Source organism: Chiloscyllium plagiosum, unplaced genomic scaffold (genome assembly GCF_037043375.1).
Source record: "Chiloscyllium plagiosum isolate Xiang-an unplaced genomic scaffold, Cpla_swu_hap1 HiC_scaffold_12, whole genome shotgun sequence".
NCBI lineage: Eukaryota > Metazoa > Chordata > Chondrichthyes > Orectolobiformes > Hemiscylliidae > Chiloscyllium > Chiloscyllium plagiosum.
The window spans coordinates 106148585-106168560 of record NW_028270150.1 but is presented as its reverse complement, the minus strand read 5'-3'; the positions used below and the strand labels follow the sequence as shown (position 1 = coordinate 106168560).

Sequence of the window (19976 nt, the reverse complement as noted above, 5' to 3'; positions counted from 1 at the left end):
AAGTTTCACAACATCTTTCCGATAGGAAGGAGACCAGAATTGCACCCAATATTCCAACAGTGGCCTAACCAATGTCCTGTACAGCCGCAACATGACCTCCCAACTCCTGTACTCAATACTATGACCAATAAAGGAAAGCATACCAGATGCCTTCTTTACTATCCTATCTACCTGCAACTCCACTTTCAAGGAGCTATGAACCTGCACTCCAAGGTCTCTTTGTTCAGCAACACTCCCTAGGACCTTACCGTTAAGTTAATAAGTCCTGCTAAGATTTGCTTTCCCAAAATGCAGCACCTTACATTTATCTGAATTAAACTCCATCTGCCCATTGGCCCATCTGATCGAGATCCTGTTGTAATCTGAGGTAACCTTCTTCGCTGTCCACTACACCTCCAATTTTGGTATCATGATTAGATTACTTACAGTGTGGAAACAGGCCCTTTGGCCCAACAAGTCCACACCAACCCTCTGAAGAGCAACCCACCCAGATCCATTCCTCTACATTTACCCCCACACCCAACACTATGGGCAATTTAGCATGGCCAATTCACCTAACCGGCACATTTTTGGACTGTGGGAGGAAACCGGAGCACCCGGAGGAAACCCACACAGACACGGGGAGAATGTGTAACCTCCACACAGACAGTTGCCTGAGGTGGGAATTGAACCCGGGTCTCTGGTGCTGTGAGGCAGCAGTGCTAACCACTGTGCCACTGTGCCATCATCTGCAAACTTACTAACTGTACCTCTTATGCTTGCAAAAAAATCATTTATGTAAATGACAAAAAGTGGAGGACCCAGCACCGATCCTTGTGGCACTCCACTGGTCACAGGCCTCCAGTCTGAAAAACAAACCTCCACCACCCTCTGTCTTCTACCTTAGAGCCAGTTCTGTATCCAATTGGCTAATTCTCTCTATATTCCGTGAGATCTAACCTTGCTAATCAGTGTCCCATGGGGAACCTTGTCAAACGCCTTACTGAAGTCCATATAGATCACATCTACTACTCTGCCCTGATCAATCCTCTTTGCTCCTTCTTTAAAAAACTTAATCAAGTTTGTGAGACATGATTTCCCAAGCACAAAGCTATATTGACTATCCCTAATCAGTCCTTGCCTTTCCAAATACATGAACATCCTGTCCCTCAGGATTCCCTCCAACAACTTGTCCACCACCAACATCAGGCTCACCGGTCTATAGTTCCCTGGCTTGTCCTTCCCGCCCTTCTTAAACAGTGGCACCACATTAGCCAACCTCCAGTCTTCTGGCACCTCACCTGTGACTATTGATAATACAAATATCTCAGCAAGTGGCCCAGCAATCACTTCTCTAGCTTCCCAGAGTTCTCGGGTACACCTGATCAGGTCCTGGGGATTTATCCACCTTTACGTGTTTCAAGATATCCAGCACTTCCTCCTCTATAATATAGATATTTTTCAAGATGTCACCATCTATTTCCCTACATTCTATATCTTCCTTATCCTTTTCCACAGTAAATACTGATCCAAAATACTCGTTTAGTATCTCCCCCATTTTCTGTGCCTCCACACAAAGGCCGCCTTGCTGATCTTTGAGGGGCCCTATTCTCTCCCTAGTTACCCTTTTGTCCTTAATGTATTTGTAAAAACCCTTTGGATTCTCCTTAATTCTGTTTGCCAAAGCTATCTCATGTCCCCTTTTTGCCCTACTGATTTCCCTCTTAAGTACACTCCTACTTCCTTTATACTCTTCTCAGGATTCACTCAATCTATCCTGTCTATACCTGACATATGCATCCTTCTTCTTCTTAACCAAACCCTCAATTTCTTTAGTCATCCAGCATTCCCTAAACCTACCAGCCTTCCCTTTCACCCTAACAGGAATACACTTTCTCTGAATTCTCGTTATCTAATTTCTGAAGGATTCCCATTTTCCAGCCATCCCTTTACTTACAAACATCTGCTCCCAGTCAGTTTTTGAAAGTTCTTGCCTAATACCGTCAAAATTGGCCTTTCTCCAATTCAGAACTTCAACTTTTAGATCTGGTCTATCCTTTTCCATCACTATTTTAAATCTAATAGAATTATGGTTGCTGGCTCCAAAGTGCTCCCCCACTGACACCTCAGTCACCTGCCCTGCCTTATTTCCCAAGAGTAGGTCAAGGTTTGCACCTTCTCTAGTAGGTACATCCACATACTGAATCAGAAAATTTTCTTGTACACACTTAACAAATTCCTCTCCATCTAAACCTTTAACACTATGGCAGTCCCAGTCTGTTTGGAAAGTTAAAATCCCCTACCATAACCACCCTATTATTCTTACATATAGCTGAGATCTCCTTACAAGTTTGTTTCTCAATTTCCCTCTGATTATTAGGGGTCTATAATACAATCCCAGTAAGATGATCATCCATTTCATATTTCTCAGTTCCACCCAAATAACTTCCCTGAATGTATTTCCAGGAATATCCTCCCTCAACACAGCTGTAATGCTATCCCTTATCAAAACTGCCACTCCCCCTCCTCTCTTGCCTCCCTTTCTATCCTTCCTGTAGCATTTGTATCCTGGAACATTAAGTTGCCTGTCCTGCCCATCCCTGAGCCATGTTTCCGTAATTGCTATGATATCCCAGTCCCATGTTCCTAACCATGCCCTGAGTTCATCTGCCTTCCCTGTTAGGCCCCTTGCATTGAAATAAATGCTGTTTAATTTATTCATCGTACCTTGTCCCTGCCTGCCCTGACTGTTTGACTCACTTCTGTTCTCAACTGTACCAGTCTCAGATTGATCTCTTTCCTCACTATGTCCCTGGATCCCACCTCACCTCCCCACCCCACCCCCCAACCTTACTAGTTTAAATCCTCCCGAGCAGCTCTCGCAAATCTCCCTGTCAGTATATTAGTCCCCTTCCAATTTAGGTGCAATCCGTCCTTCTTGTACAAGTCACTTCTACCCCAAAAGAGCTTCCAATGATCCAAAAATGTGAATCCTTCTCCCACACACCAGCTCCTCAGCCATGCATTCATCTGCTTTATCTTCCTATTCCTGCCCTCACTAGCTCGTAGCACCAGGAGTAATCCAGATATTTCTACTGTCGAGGACCTCCTTTAAATTCCTGCTTAATTTTCTGTGTTCTCTCTTCAGACTCTCAACCTTTTCCCTTCCTATGCTGTTGGCTTCAATTTGGACAATGACCTCTTGCTAGCCCTTCTCCCCCTTGAGAACGTACTGCACCCTCTCTGAGACATCCTTGATCCTGGCACCAGGGAAGCAACACACCATTCTGCTTTTTTGCAGCTGGCCACAGAAGCATCTGTCTGCACCTTGGACGACAGAGTCCCCTAATACAATTGATCTCTTGGAACCCGACGTACCCCTCATTGCATTAGAGCCGGTCTCAATACCCGAAACTTGGCTGTTCGTGCTATATTCCCCTGAGAATCCATCACCCCCTACATTTTCTAAAATGTTTGAAATGGGGATAGCCACAGAAGGTTCCTGCACTAGGTGCCTACCTCTCTTACCTTTCCTGGAGTTAACCCACCTATTTGACTGTATCTGAGACTTTCCCCCCTTCCTATAACTGCCATCCATCACATACTGTTGCTGTTGCAAATTCCTCATTACTTCTAACTGTCTCTCCAACCGAGCTATTCAATCTGATAAGATTTGCAACCAACAGCATTTATTGTAGATATAATCCACAGTAACCCTTAAACCCTCCCTGAACTCCCACATCTGAGAAGAAGCGCATATCACTCTATTAAAGGCCATTTTTGTTCCTTCACAATCTACAGACACAGAAAATAACACCGTGTTATTCCTCTACAAAACACTGCCCCAGGTTAAATTAATATTTATGGCTTACATTTCAAGTTTAATCAAGAGACATATCTCAAAAAACATATAATCAAGGAAGAACCCACTCTACTCAGTACTGCAGACTTTCTGTAAGTTGCACTTAAAAGCAATTAACTTATCTGATTCTGTGCTGTGACCTTCGCCCAAACAGTTCTTCCAAAATCAGTTGTGAATTTCACTGTTTGTTAATTTTCCCAGAAACACTCCGATGTCCACCGATACATGAATTCAAACAGCAAAGGCAGTAACTGTGCAGGTACACTATGGTGTCAGTTTCTTTCTCTGTCTCTCTCTCTCTCTCTCCTGCACTGGCCTTACCATGTGCTTCCTTTGTGTGTTCTTGCAGGAGCAATAGGCAGTAAAGAAGACAAACCATATGTTAGCCTTCATAGCAAGAAGATTCAAGTACAGAGACAATTACTGCAATTAAACAGGGCATTGGTGAGGCCACATCTGGAGTATTGTGTGCAGTTCTGGTCTCCTTATCTGAGGAAGGGTGTTCTTGCTATAGGGGGACTGCAGGTTTACCAGTTTGATTCCTTGGATGGCAAGATTGACATGTGAGGACAGAATGAGTCAGTTAGGATTGAATTCATTAGAATTTGGAAGAATGAACAGAGATGTGGACAGCATATTGTGGCTCAGTGATTAGCACTGGTGAGGCCACTGCTGCCTCACAGCACCAAGGACCTCGGTTCAATTCCAGCCTCAGGTGAGTGTCTGTGTGGAGTTTGCACATTCTCCCCGTGTCTGTGTGGGTTTCCTCTGGTTCCTCCCACAATCCAAAGATGTGCAGATTAGGTGAATTGGCCATGCTAAATTGCCCATAGTGTTCAGGGATGTGTAGGTTAGGTGCATTAGTCAGAGGTTAGTATAGAGTAGGGGAATGTGTCTGGGTGGGTTACTCTTCAGAGAGTCAGTGTGGACTTGTTGGGCTGGAAGGCCTATTTCCACACTGTAGGGATTCTATGATGATGATTTTCTATGAGACCTCATAGAAACCTATAAAATTCTAACAGGATTGGACAGGTTAGATGCAGGAGGGATGTTCCCGAATGTGTCGAAGTCCGAACCGAAGGTCATACCTTAAGGATAAGAGGTAGACCTTTTAAGACTGAGATGCAGAAACATTTCTGTGGTGAGTCTGTGAAATTCATTATCACAGAATGTTGTTGAGGACAAAACATTGTGTTTTCAACAAGGAGGTAGGCATAGCTCTTGTAGTTAAAGAGATCAAACACGACCTGGTGAGGATGGGTGGGGAGGGCAGAAATTAGGGTGCAGAGCTTGATGATCAGCCATGATCATAATGAATGGTGGAGCAGGCTCAAGGGGACAAATGGCCAACTCCTGTTTCTATGTTCTATGATTTTGTGATGCTGATCTTCTTTAATGTGACTGATTAGTGAAAGGGTTTCACACCGAGGGCTTGCCCACGCAACAGCTTCAGTTGTCAGAGCAACTTTCACATCTCAAGGTAGGCTAAGTGAATTGGCAATGCTAAAGTGCCCATAGTGTTCAGGGATGTGTAGGTTAGGTGCATTAGTCAGTGGTAAATGTAGAGTAATAGGGTAGGGGACTGAGTCTGGGAGGGTTACTCTTCAGGGGGTCAGTGTAGACTTCTTGGGTCAAATGGCCTGTTCCCAAAACTGTAGGGATTCTATGATTTCTAGACGTGGCCTCTGATAATTCATTACAGCAGCCATGTCTGTGACACTACGATAGACACCAAGCTGTCACCATTGTCACGTTATATCAATTTCACACACCACCAGCACCACCTTTACCACCACCATCACCATCACACTCCAACACCACCATCAGACTCCATCATACATCATCACCACCACCACCACACTCTATCACCACCATCAGACTCCACCACACCTCATCACACTCCAAAACCACCATCAGACTCCATCACACATCATCACCACCACAATCAGACTCCATCACCACCATCACACATCATCACCACCATCACACATCATCACCACCAACACCATCAGACTCCATCATACATTATCACCACCATCACACTCTATCACCACCATCAGACTCCATCATACATCATCACCACCATCACACATCATCACCACCATCACACTCTATCACCACCATCAGACTCCACCACACATCATCACCACCATCACACATCATCAGCCCCATCACACTCCATCACCACTATCACACTCCATTACCACTATCACACTCCATCACCACCATCAGACTCCACCACACATCATCACCACCATCACACTCCATCACCACCATCACACTCCACCACACATCATCACCACCATCACACTCCATCACACATCATCACACTCCACCACACATCATCACCACCATCACACATCATCACCACCATCATCACCATCAGACTCCATCACCACCATCACCACCACCACATATCATCGCCACCATCACCACCATCAGACTCCATCATCACCATCACCACCACCACACATCATCACCACCATCACCCCACCATCAGACTCCATCACCACCATCACCACCACCACACATCATCACCACCACCACACATCATCACCACCATCACCACCACCACACATCATCACCACCACCACCACCACACATCATCATACTCCATCATACACCATAAGCACCGTCACACTCTATCATACACCATCACACATGATGACACTGCACCATGCGGCATCTCACCATCACACACCATCACATCTGATCACACACCATCACATTCCATCACACACAGCATGCATCATCACTGGAACAGTGGCTCAATGGTTAGCACTGCTGCCTCACAGCGCCACGGACCTGCATTCGATTCTAGCCTCGGGTGACTGTCTGTGTGGAGTTTGCACATTCTCCGCGTGTCTGCATGGGTTTCCTCTCACAGTCCAAAGATGTGCAGGTTAGGTGGATTAGCTGTGCTAAATTGCCCATGGTGCTCAGGGATGTGCAGGCTAGGTGGGTCAGCCATGGGAAATTTAGGGTGTGGGTCTGGGTGGGATGCTCTTCAGAGGGTCATTGTGGACTAGTTGGACCAAATGGCCTGTTTCCACACTGTTGGAATCTTATGATTCTATACTGTCCACCATCACCATCTCTTACATTGCCACCATCAAACGCAGAATGCGCCAAAGCTGTTTGCAAAATCGAGGATGGTGTAACCAGGGTGTTATATAACTTTAACAAGACTTTCCTCTTTTTATACTTTATTCCCATTGTCTATTCCATTTGCTTCCCTATTACCCATTGAACATGTACATTAGCTTTTATGATTCATGGACGAAGACTTGAAAACTACTCCATGCTGCAGCTTTCTGCAGTTTTTCTGTATTTAAATAACATATTGCTCCTCCATTCTTCCTGCCCAAGTCCATAACTTCACTTTCCCCACATTATATTCTGTCTGCCAAGAGTTTGTCCCTTCGTTTAATCTGTCTACATTCCTCTGCAGACACTGTGTCATCTGCACCACTTGCCTTCCCATCTATTGTTACAACACAGGGAAAACCCTCCTGCTTAATGTAATGCAACACAGAAAAGATTTATCCCGTGCAGTAATATGTGAAAATTCGATAGGCCAAGAACTAGCTAAATTAAAAGTAATAACTTTATTTCTTAAAGTATAATGGAGAATAATTAACTAACAACTATTGACAACCCCTTACTCTAACCTATCTTATCTAATACTCATCTGATAAAACTCCAATTATGATTTACAAAACCAAACTTCTTATAGGATTACATTACAGTGTGGAAACAGACCCTTCGGCCCAACAAGTCCACATCGACCCGCCCATACCCCTACATTTACCCCTGCACCTAACACTACGGGCAATTTAGCATGGCCAATTCACCTGACCTGCACATCTTTGGACTGTGGGAGGAAACTGGAGCACCCGGAGGAAACCCACGCAGACACGGGGAGAACATGCAAACTCCACACAGTCAGTCGCCTGAGGCGGGAACTGAACCCAGGTCTCTGGCGCTGTGAGGCAGCAGTGCTAACCACTGTGCCACCGTGCCACCCACTAACCAGCCAGCTTTCATCCTTCTGTGTATTTCAGTCTTTCTTTTCTTCTTCTTGTGGATTCTGCTTCACAGTTTACTGATTGATAAAGGTAGCTTTTAAAAGAGCTATTCTCTGGGCAGTCTGCAGATGTCGTTGGCTTGGCCGTTCTCCTCCCAACTGTTCAATTTTTCCCTGGTGTTATACCCCAGAGCATCAGATTGTGTCATTGGTTTTTAAGACTGTCAATATATCAAATTCAAACTTGATTAGAATTTGGTATTTTTGGGGGTATAATTTAAACCTCGAATCTGTTTTGCCGTTTCCAGGCAACCAACTACCCCAATAGCTGGAGCATATATTACATTGTATCTTATTGAGATAACTTGGTGCTGCCACTGCTAGCTTTTACTTTCTTAAAGTTACAGTAAACTCATAACACTATCAGTGTGTAGCAAGGCAAACTAGTAAGCGTTGTACAAGTCACAAGACATTAGGTTCACAGGTACAGCAAATAATTAAAAAGGCTGATGGGATCATTATCTTTTATTATGAGAGCAATTGACCTTAAAAGTAAATACAGTAAATTGTGTTTCAGCTATATAGAGCATTGGTGGGACCACATCTCAAATACTGCATTCTGTTTTGGGCTGCTTATTTCAGGAAGGATGGAAATAAGTCTGATGTGATTAAAAGAAGATTTACAGAATTGAAACCTGGAATTAGTGTGTTGTCTTATCAGGAGAGATTGGATAGGGTTGACTTATTTCCACTAACTTAAAGAGTAAGCGGAGATTTGATTGAAGTGTGTAAGATTCTGAGCAGTTTTGACAAGGTGGATGTAGAAATGACATGTCCCCGTGTGGGTGAGTATGGGCAGGGGGCACTGTACATACATTATGGATCATCCTTTTGTGGCAGAAACGAGGAGCTGTTTTTCCGGTTCAGAAGGCTGTGCAAATTTGGGAACTCTGCTCCAGAATGAGGTGATGGAGGGTACGGGGTTGGGGGGGAGGGGTTGCTTGGATGAGGAGGTGAGTGGGAATATTTTTCAGGCAGTGGTACTTAGATTCTCATTTGACAAAGGAACCAACAGATCAGCCAATGAAGGCCAGAGTTGGCTTGAGGGTTGATTCACTTCTCCACCTAATTTGTACGTTAATGTATTAATAATATTGATTACTCCCTGCTTGAGTTATCACATGCTGATTCCAACTTCATACTGGCCTTCAGCGCTTTGAAGCTAGTGGGTATTCACAAGGCATGAGTCAGCAAAATGCAGCTAAACTTGGACTCATTGGGAACAGTTTGCAAATGTATTATGAGGCAGTCCACCATTCACAACACCTTCTTGCATTCTCACACTATTCTTAGGTGGAAAAGCAAATGTGTGTCTCAAACTGGCCTACTTTTGTGAAATGGACAGGAAGACGTCATTCTGCAATATCGAGTTCATCACAGATTATCTGGTACTCAGAGCTTAAATATTTTAACACATAGGTTCACAGGATACTTCATTCCTTTCTTTAACTCACCTCTGAACTTTTTCTGGGTCCCTGCATAAATAAATGGATTGATGCAGGAACTCAGTAACTGAAGCACATATCCAATTTGTTGGAGAAAATATGAAGTGGAATTGCTGGAATCATAACCAGAGGAATAAGTGAGATCTGCAATTCGGGCATAGACAATCGTCATAAAAAATAACAAGTACAACAGGATGAAGCTGCCCGAGATGGCAAAGAGTAAAACAATGGATGTTCTCCGCTTCTCCATTTCTGGGTCACTCTGTTTCTCTCCGTTGTTCTGGGTCCGGAGTCTCCTGCGGGCTTTATTTGCTGCTAGAATGTGTTGGACGGTCAGAGCATTGAGCAGTAGAATCAGGATAAATGGGAGACAGGGAGTCAAAATGATCCGAATCCAGTCATAAGCAGCCCATTCTGGTGAGTTATAAAATATTGCTTTTACACCACAGAACCAGGCTACATTGTTCACTACGTACATGGGTTCATACACCAAATACATAAAGGTATTTTTCACACCAATCACTGCGGAAATGAATACTGTAACCCGTGCTGCCGTCTTCACGGTGCAATATGTTATTTTCAGCTTCTGGCAAGAAATGGCCACAAAACGATCAAAGGTGAAAGCGACAGTTAACCAGGCAGAAATGTCAATGGCAGCAAAATTCAAAGCTGCATGGATGCTGCATATTGAAGTCATAGAGAAGAAGCTGAATGGGAAATAAATCCCAACAATTCGGTTTAATATTACAACGGTGACCATGATTAGTAAGTCTGTCACTGCCATGGCCAACAGGTAGAAAAGGATGCATCTTGAGAGACCACATGTTCTACGAGACAAGATCACAATCACTGCCAAGTTTGCTGCAATAGAGAGAGAGAGAGAAAAAAAGCAAAGGAGGAATGGGCAAGTTATCAGTTTGACTCCAACAAAATTAACAATGTTACAGGCTTCTGCGTAAAATTTGAAGTTTTGAAATCAGATACCAAGTAAGAACACATGCGTGCCTTAATGATAATTGTTTACTGAGTAGTTATCTAAGACATTTCAATGTCATAACAAGGAAATAAAAACCAACAAGACTTAACAAAGGACACGAAGGAACCCAAAACACATCAAAACTGACAAGAAAACACCGAGAACACAAGGAAACATTACATCAACAAAAAACATAGAAAACATTAAAGTATGTTAAAAGTAAAATGGCCACCATTGACTGAGGTAACTGACAAGAACAAGGGCTGTACGTTAGTGAAGAGTCAAAGCATCACTATCAAATTATTCTAAGTTGGAAAAGTTGACAGTCAAACTGCTGGAAAGTTCCTCAAATAGAGAGCGGCCTGTGCCTTCAGTGTGGAAATTACAGCAATGTGCAATGGAGGATCCCAAGCTCTTTACCTGATAACTAACTGAGACCTTTGTTGTTGATCAGCACCATTGGAACTGGAAGATGACAAAATCTCAGCTGGTGAACAACCCTCTATCTCCAACTCCAACCCCCCCTCCAACTACGTAGCCCTTCCTCACTGCCTCGCTGCAGTGAATATTTACAATGTGAACTTATCCATTAGGTGCGAGGGATGCCCCAGTTCTGTGGTTTCACTCATCATGGAGAAACTAGTGAAGATTACTGGGTGCCAGGGGCATGAAACAAAACCAAGAAAGAATCAACAAGCACCAGTTTAAAATTGCCACAAACAGCAAGTGTGGCAATGGAGAGCTCAACTGAAACAATGCTTCTTAGAGGCTGGATACAGAATCACTGTGCTCTCTGAGTTAGGGACAAATGAATAATCATCATCAATGAGCATGAAGAACATTGAAATATTTGCATCACTCCCTTTGGGGTGCAGTGGTAATCTCTGAGTGAAAGTCCCTCCTGCTCCAGGGATGAGTCATAACACACCTGAAAAAAGCTGTATAGAAACATTTACATCTGTCAACAACTGGGCGCCTACCACTGTCCTTTGAATGCTTCATTTGTTCAATCCTCATGATCAATTGATTCATTGGTGGTAATTATTCAGTCCCTGGAAGATTCAGGGCACAATATGATCCACTATTCCAATATAAGAAGTCACCTTCAGCAATCAGATCAATACACATGAAACCTTCAAATACACCGTGATAGCAGTGTGAGAGCTCACCCATAGAAACAGTTTCAATGCTGCCAGAACTACATCAATGATCTCTTTGGCAGCCTGCCCTTTGCAGTATAGTCCAATATAGAGTGGATCTGCATTGACACTGGATATACCAGAGCAAGTCGCAGTTCCAATGTTAACAGCACAATATTGAATCACATTAACTGAAGTTAGGGGTAGGTTCTTCACTCAGCGAGTCGTAAGTTCATGGAATGCCCTTCCAGTAGCAGTGGTGGACTCTCCCTCTTTATGGGCATTTAAGCGGGCATTGGATAGGTATAGGAGGATAGTGGGTTAGTATAGGTTAGGTGGGCTTGGATCGGCGCAACATCGAGGGCCAAAGGGCCTGTACTGCGCTGTATTCTTCTATGTTCTATGTTCTATGTTCTATGTTCTATTAACACCCTGACTTCCCCAACATAAAACAGAGTTTAAAAATATACCGTTACCACACGGTACCTATCTCAGAAAGACAAAACACGGTTAAACACAATGCATTAGAGGGAAGATAAAGAAACCAAATGCACGAGAAGGCAATTTGAAAAGGGGAGAATGATTGCATTAACAGCGCGAAATTAGGTCAGGGAAAAAAAAATCATAAGGTTAAAAATAGCAACTCAATACAATTACAGAGCACAAAAGGAGAAATCAATCCAGTGTGAAAAATCACAATATATTACTGAATGGGAGATCGGCGTCCTGTTAAATAGGATGTGCTGGTAAAATGGGAGAATTCCTGTTGCTCACTATTGAATCACTCAGAGATGAATACTTCCCAATGCTTCACCTGGAACTCCGATTGCTGCAAGGATTGGATAGTAAATGGCAAAGACCAGACCTCTTGGTATCCCGTGCATTTCGGAAAGAAATTCTCAGCTCGTTCTACAAGTCACTGGAAAATGATCATATTTCTATGTGAGGCCATGCTCCAGGGAGATCATTAATTGGTTTGATCTTATTGTTTACTGTATTTGCTGTTTTAAAAAAAAACGCACATTTCAGGGCAGCCGCTGCTCGGTGCTGATGTTTCAATGTTTTTCCTGGAGTCAGTGAAATTGCCTCGGGGACAGACCTATTCACTACAGTGCATTCTGTGCTCAGCAATACACAATTCCCTCTGAAAATACACCCTGATTTTCGCCGCTGACTATCATACAGTCAGTTTGGTCACATACCTGGCTGAAAGTTGTTACAAATTTCATTTTTAGCACAGCCTCAACACTGATACAATCTGTTTGGACAACTTCACAAGAGTGTAACTCTCCCGAATGTCCGTCGTATTAATTCCAGTAATGTCCCACAGTGCCTGGGACTGACTGGTCACCAACAGCATGAATTAATGCAACATCCTGCTGATGCTGAAAATCTGGAACAAGTCGAGTTTGCTGGGGAAACTCAGTAGGTCTGGCAGCATCTGTAGAGGTTCTCATAAACAAGAAGGGCCATCATACAGGACCTGAAACGTTAACTCTGTTTCTCTGTCCACCAGTGCTCGCAGACCTGCTGAGTTTCTCCAGCAATTAACGTGCTTGTGTTGACTAAAATTGTTCAGGGGTATTTCATCACAATTATATCCAGTACAGACAGATCCAAAGCCAGTTCAGGGCACTTGGAGAGAGGGCAAGTTGGATTTGGACACAGATTCAATTCAGTGTGGATTTGGACTGATCAGATTTGGTGTGGAGTTGTATAGATCTGGCTCAGTGTGAGATATAGAAACATGAACAGTTTGGTACGGGAGCAAGCCCTTTGGCCCTTCAAGTCTGCAGTACCATGGAATATGATCGTGGCTGATCATGCAATCTCAGTATCCCACCCGCACTTTCTCTCCATATCCCTTTATCCCTGTAACAAGGGCCATGTCTAGCACTCTTTCAAATATATGTAAGGAATTGGCCCCAATGGCTTTATGTGGGAGAGAATTCAAGAGTGGCATGACGGTACAGTGGTTAGCACTGCTGCCTCAAAGCACTAGAGACCTAGGTTCAATTCCTGCCTCAGACAACTGTCTGTGTGGAGTTTGCACATTCTCCCTGTGTCTGTGTGGGTTTCCTCTGGGTGCTCCAATTTCCTCCCACAGTCTAAAGATGTGCAGGTCAGGTGGATTGTTCAGGGATGTGTAGGTTAATATACCCACTTCTGCTGATAGCTCATTCCATATGCATGCCACTCTCTGTGTAAAAATGTTATCCCTCAGGTTCCTTTTTATTCTTTCCCCTCCAACCTTTAGTTGATGCCCTCTGGACCTCAATTACCCAACTCTGGGAAAAAGACTGACTGCATTACCCTCTCCACACCTCTCATGACCTTATACACCTCTATAAGATTCCCCCTTGGTCTCCTAAGCTCTAAAGAATAAAGTCCTAGCTTTTTGAACCTCTCCCTGTAAGTCAGACCCTTGAGGCCTGGCAACATCCTTGTAAATTTTGTCTGCACTCTTTCCAATTTAATAACATCCTTCTATTAGCAAGGAGACCAAAACTGAATACAATACTCCAAGTGCGGCCTCACCACCGTCCTGTATGACTGCAATATAACTTCCCAACCTCTATACTCAGTTCCCTGACTGATGAAGGTCAGTGTGCCAAAAACCTTCTTCACTGCCCTGTCTACTTGTAACTCCACTTTCAGAGAACCATGCACCTCAACTCCAAGGTCCCTCTGTTCCACTACACTCCTTAAGGCTCTACTATGCACCATGAAACTTCTAGTTTGTTTTGACCTCCAAAAATGCAAGACCTCACAGTTATCTATATTAAACTGCATTTGCCATTTCTTGGCCCAGACAGGATTTCTGACTGTTTAGAAAAGCATAGCTTGATCAGAGATCATCAGCATGACTTTGTGAGGGGCAGGTCAGGGCTCACAAACCTTATTAAATTCTTTGAGGATGTGACAAAATACATTTATGAAGGTAGGGCAGTGAATGTGGTGTATTTGGATTTTAGCAAGGTATTTGATAAGGTTCCCCATAGTAGGCTCATTCAGAAAGTAAGGAGGCATGGGATACAGGGAAATCTGGCTGTCTGGATACAGAATTGGCTGGCCATAGAGATCAGAGGGTGGTAGTAGTAAATGAAGGTATTCAGCCTTGAGCTGGGTAATTAGCGGTGTTCCACAGGAATCTGTTCCGGGACCTCTGCTCGTTGTGATTTTTATAAATGACTTGGATGAGGAAGTCGAAGGCTGGGTAGTAAGTTTGTCAAAGACACGAAGGTTGGTGGAGTTGTGGATAGTGTGGAGAGCAGTTGTAGGTTGCAACAGGACATTGACAGGATACAGAGCTGGGCTGAGAAGTGGCAGATGGAGTTCCACCTGGATAAGTGTGAACTAATTCATTTTGTAAGAACATAAAACATAGAACATTACAACACAGTACAGACCCTTTGGCCCTTGATGTTGCCAAGCATCGAGGGCCAAAGGGCATGTACTGCGCTGTAATGTTCTATGTTCTTACAAATTGAATCAGTTCACACTTATCCAGGTGTCGACCTGTGGAACCAATCTGAAGCCCATTGAACCTACACTACTCCATTCTCCTCCATATACCTATCCAATGACCATTTAATTGCCTGTAAAGTTGGCGAGTCTACTACTGTTGCAGGTAGTGTGTTACATGCCCCTACTACTCTCTGAGTAAAGAAACTACCTCTGACATCTGTCCTATATCTATCACCCCTCGATTTAAAACTATGTCCCCTCATGCTAGTCATCGCCATCTGAGGTAAAAGGCTCTTACTGTCCAACACATCTAACCCTCTGATTATATTATATGTCTCAATTAATTCACCTCTCAACCTTATTCTCTTGAACAAAATCAGCCTCAAGTCCATCAGCCTTTCCTCGTAAGACCTTCCCTCCATACCAGGCAACATCCTGGTAAATCTCCTCTGAACCCTTCCCAAAGCTTCCACATCCTTCCTATAACGTGGTATCCAGAACTGTACACAATACTCCAAATGTGGCCACGCCAGAGTTTTCTATAGCTGCAGCATGACCTCATGGCTCCAAAACACCATCCTTCTACCAATAAAAACAGTAAGGTTGAATTTGAATGCAGAATGCAGGGTTAAAGGCAGGATTCTTGGCAGGTTGTGGAGGAACAGAGGGATCTTGGGGTCCACGTCAAGATCCCCCAAAGTTGCCACCCAGGGTTGATAGGCTTGTTAAGAAGGCGTATGGTGTGTTGGTTTTCATTAGCAGGGGGATTGAGTTTAAGAACTGCGAGGTTATGCTGTAGCTCTGTAAAGCCCTGATGAGACCACACTTGGAATATTGTGTTCAGTTCTGGTTGCCTCATTATAGGAAGGAAGTGGAAGCTTTCGAGAGGGTGCAGAGGAGAATTACCAGGTTGCTGCCTGGACTGGAGGGCATGTCTTATAAAGAAAGGTTGAGGAGCTAGGGCTTTTCTCATTGGAGCGAAGAAGGATGAGAGGTGACTCAATAGAGAAATACAAGATGATTAAAGGCATGAATCGAGGAGATAGCCAGAAAGTTTTTCCCAGGGTAGAAATGGCTATCATGATAGGGCACAATTTTAAGGTGATTGGAGGGAGTTTAGGGGAAGATGTCAGAGGTAGGTTCTTTACCAGAGAAAGAATACAGAGAAAGAATAAGGGTGTGTGGAATACACTGCCAGCAGGGGTAGAGAGTCAGAAACATTAAGGACATTTAAGCAACTCTTGGATAGGCACATGGATGATAATAAAATGAAGGGTATGCGGATTAATTTGATCTTAGAGTAGGATAAAAGGTCGGCACAACATCGAGGGCCGAAGGGCCTGTACTGTGCTGTACTGTTCTATGTTCTATTAATTCACCATAACCTCCTTGCCTGTGCCACTGTTATGCAAGCTCAGGATGCTTTGTGTTTTACTAACCATGCTTTTAACCCCCTGTCCTGCCATTGTCAATATTCCTGTACCGAAGTCCCTCTGCTTCTGCATCCTGTTCAGAGCATTGCCCTTTATTTTGTATTGTCGCTCAGTGTTCTTCAACTGTCACCTGTGCACCCATCCTACTAAATTATCGAAGTCCTTTTAAAGTTCTACACCATCCTCCTTACAGTTTTCTAAGTTTCCAAGTTTCATACCAGCTGCAAACTTCAACATTGTGCCCTGTGCACACCAGCTCGTTAATAGATATCTGTCAGGAAAGCAAGGATCCAAATACAGATGTAGGGAAGCTCCAGTACAAACATTCTTCCAGCCCACAAAACATCGATTAGTCATTACTCTGTTTCCTATTATTCACCAATTTTATATCCATGTTCTTCGTGTCCTTTTTTTCATTACAAATTATGGAAATATTGCATTTGTGATTAAGGTATTACACAATCAATTCTCAGCCACATGGTTATGATTTAGTTTGGAATCTGTGTGGCATGTTGGGAATACATATTTACATTTCAGGATTATGGGGAGAAATTGGAAGGTATGGAACAGGTTGGACATTTACTGGATTGAACAGGGTTTTTATCAAAGAGTGAGTTTGATGTGTGCTGTAAGCCACCCGCTGTTTACAGAAAAATCAAGCGTTGGTTGGGGGAAGGAGTCAAAAGCAAAGCTTTCAAGGAGATAAGAGATGGAGTTTATGGCCCTTAAGTACTAGAAAAGCTGGTTTTGAAAGAACAATGGGGACTCCATGCTAATGGCTGCTTAGCAATCCTTTCTGAATCTAGAAGTTTATTATTACAGACCCGGAGGTCAGTAAAAAAGCCTTGAAAGCTGTTAGGGTTTCAACTTAGCAGTTACTCTCACTATCTTACGAAACCTGAAGAGGTGGATTATGACCAATTCCCAATAACTCGAGTGTAGGTTGAATGGAATCAGAACTGAGGTTGCACAAACTATCTACGGCTGTCAGCAACTTGACTTCATCAAAAGGAAATCCAGTGGATATGGTCGTGATCACATTCTATCTTTTGTTTCCAGGCAACTTTCCAACAAGATGCCTTTTTGCCTATGTTTTTCAAAGCACTATATTTGCTTAACATCTCTTTTAGTTTGGATAATTGCACAGTTAAACATACAAGCGGGCATCAGAGCCGACCGCATTTGCCACGGGACTATGCCTACATCAGGAAATGATAAGAATTCATTTTTGTGTTTTAAACAGCAGTCGCAGCTTTAAAACCCACAAAAACTCAGCAGCTGCCGGTCTGTCCACGTGACTGGGAGATAGGAGACAGAGGACAGATAGAATCCACACTAGACCAACACTACCCATGACTCATGGGCCAAAACTCCGGAATTAATTAAATATGGAAACCCATCTCCTAATCACATCAAGAGACTGACTGAAACACACACATACCCATCGATACGGAGCCATTCTGACACAAAGGACAGGCATCCACCAGACAGGAACGGACAGACCAATACACACCAACACCCCAAGGGAACAAAGGGGGGTGCTAGCCCCTGCCCTCACAGAGAGAGACAAGCAGATAATACCCGGACCCGTTTTACATAAACCAATTAGCACCCTATTGTGCGTGCCCTGCAACTCTCCTGGGACGGCAGGAAACAGCCTATTTGCACCTACTCCAGTGATGATGGGGAACTATCATCCCATTCATCCTCAAATCCCACACATCCTGACAACTAAAAGTAACGTTTATTACTGCAGTAACGCCGGTGGAGATCAACGGAGGTCCGAATCTCGGCTGCTCTGCTGTTCCCGCGCGCAGCTTCATATTATATACTTTTAGTTGTCGATGCCGATATTTTAAAAGTCGGCTCCTCGCCCGGTACATTCCGCCGGCCGTCATGCTGCAGTCATGGGGCCTTTGGATAGTCCCAGGAGAAGGTCACATTAACTCGAGCCCTGTGAGCTCACGGTGCCTGATCGCCCGCCAGGAGTCGATGGCGTGGAGCATGGTCTTCCTGGCCTTCCATTTTTTGTGCTGGCGGCATGAATGACACGCCACCAGGAGCCAGGCCAGCAGCCGAGATTCGGACCTCGGTTGACCTCCGCCGGCGTTACTGCAGTAATAAATGTTACCGATTGTTGAACCGCACTCTGGGCTCGGACTGATATCATTTCATCCGCGCTAACAATTGGGGGCTCGTCCGGGATAACGACGGCTACTGGATCCCTGCGACGGCACTGGGTGAGTATCTTTACTCTTTTACTTCTCGTGTAAAAGTCTCCCAGTGCCCCGCAAGGGACTTCACTGCCGGCCGTTATCTGAACCTGTGAACAGAGTGAGTCCGGCAGTCGTGTAACGGTAGAGTACTCTTTAAACGTGTGTGTGTGTGTGATCCTTCGCGCGTGGGCGATTGGGGTCGCGGAACACTAGTAAAAGTGTGCGTGATTATTATTATTGTCGTTTATTGTCAATGTGCTACTGTGACTGACGACTTTAGGTACGAGACCCTGACAGATTGACCCCCCTGTTTAAAAACCGACCAAACGAGCCTTCCTGGTTGACCTCTGCAGTGGGAGTTAGGAGACCCCATTGTACATTGAGCCCGGTTTTAGCGCCTTCCTTGCGTACGCGGTAGAGGCTGGGAGGTCTACGCGTGCTACAAGAAGGGAAGTCCTCCAAACCAGCCCGAGACGCGGGGCCTTTGGGCCAACCGGCGGTTATACGCTCTGCCCATTGTCCTCGCGGTCCCGAGGCATTGGCCTCTGTAGGATCAGGTGCGGTTAGGTCTGACTTCACGCCGCCCCCCCTTGCACTCGGGCCCCTGGTTCACGCCCAGTGTTTGTGGGGTACACAAGGCCGCTGAACGTCAGGTGGTGAGAGAGAGACTCACGGAAACCCAGGGTTGCGCCCTCGGGAATCGACACATCTGTAACTATCCCCCCCCCTGCCCAGGTTGACCCGCAGGGCTAGGGTTCGACTTACAGGGAGTGGGCTCCCCGACTGGGAGATTAATAAGCCAGTGCCAGCAACATCCCTTAGCACGCCTGCTAGCTTTACTTTAAAGTAGCTTCTGTTAAGTTACACCCGCTGCGCCCCTACCATGGGTGGGAGCGCGGCCGAAGACCCAGATTGGGGGCCAGAGGGTTCCCTTACCCGTTTTATAGCCGACAAGAATAAGAAACTTATTAAGACTATGCTTCATTTCAATCCTGATGAGTGCAAGCCAAAAAGCTTCAACCTCATGTCTCTTTTTAGACATGTTTTAAGTTCAGTACTACCAGACAATTATTTTTACAAGATGGTTATATTTTGGGGCTGTCAGTAAATTAGGGTAACATAGAGGCAGATTTGAATTTCACCGACAGCAAACTGGATTGTTAAGATTAAAGGTGTCCCTTAGTTGTTTTCGTGGGAAGGTATTCACACTTGTAGACAATGGTAGATTGTGTTAAAACTGAATAGACTGTTAGTCTCCAAGTCTCAGGTATTGAGAATGCCAGACTATAATTTTTATTTTTTTTTGCTTTAAATTAGTTACTTGAGTCCAATAGTTGGAAACTAAAGGTTAGCTAATGAACATTTCTATCT

At 44.3% G+C, this 19976-nt stretch overlaps 1 protein-coding gene across 1 annotated transcript; it reads right to left on the bottom strand.

Moving 5' to 3' along the window:
• Positions 1–8384: 8384 nt before the first annotated feature.
• Positions 8385–19647, bottom strand: LOC122547429 (uncharacterized). Its single transcript, XM_087992366.1, has 2 exons — positions 19542–19647; positions 8385–10234 (listed from the first exon to the last, which is right to left on the bottom strand). Exons 1-2 carry the CDS (start codon positions 19645–19647, stop codon positions 9321–9323), a joined length of 1020 nt encoding a protein of 339 aa, XP_087848492.1. The 3' UTR covers positions 8385–9320.
• Between the last annotated feature and the right edge of the window lie 329 nt (positions 19648–19976).

Coding starts and splice junctions, on each gene's coding strand:
- LOC122547429 (XM_087992366.1), bottom strand. CDS start 19,647: ATGTCTAAAAAGAGACATGAGGTTGAAGCTTTTTGGCTTGCACTCATC. Junction 10,235..19,541: donor TCTTGTCGGCTATAAAACGG/GTAAGGGAACCC, acceptor TCTCTATTGCAG/CAAACTTGGCAGTGATTGTG.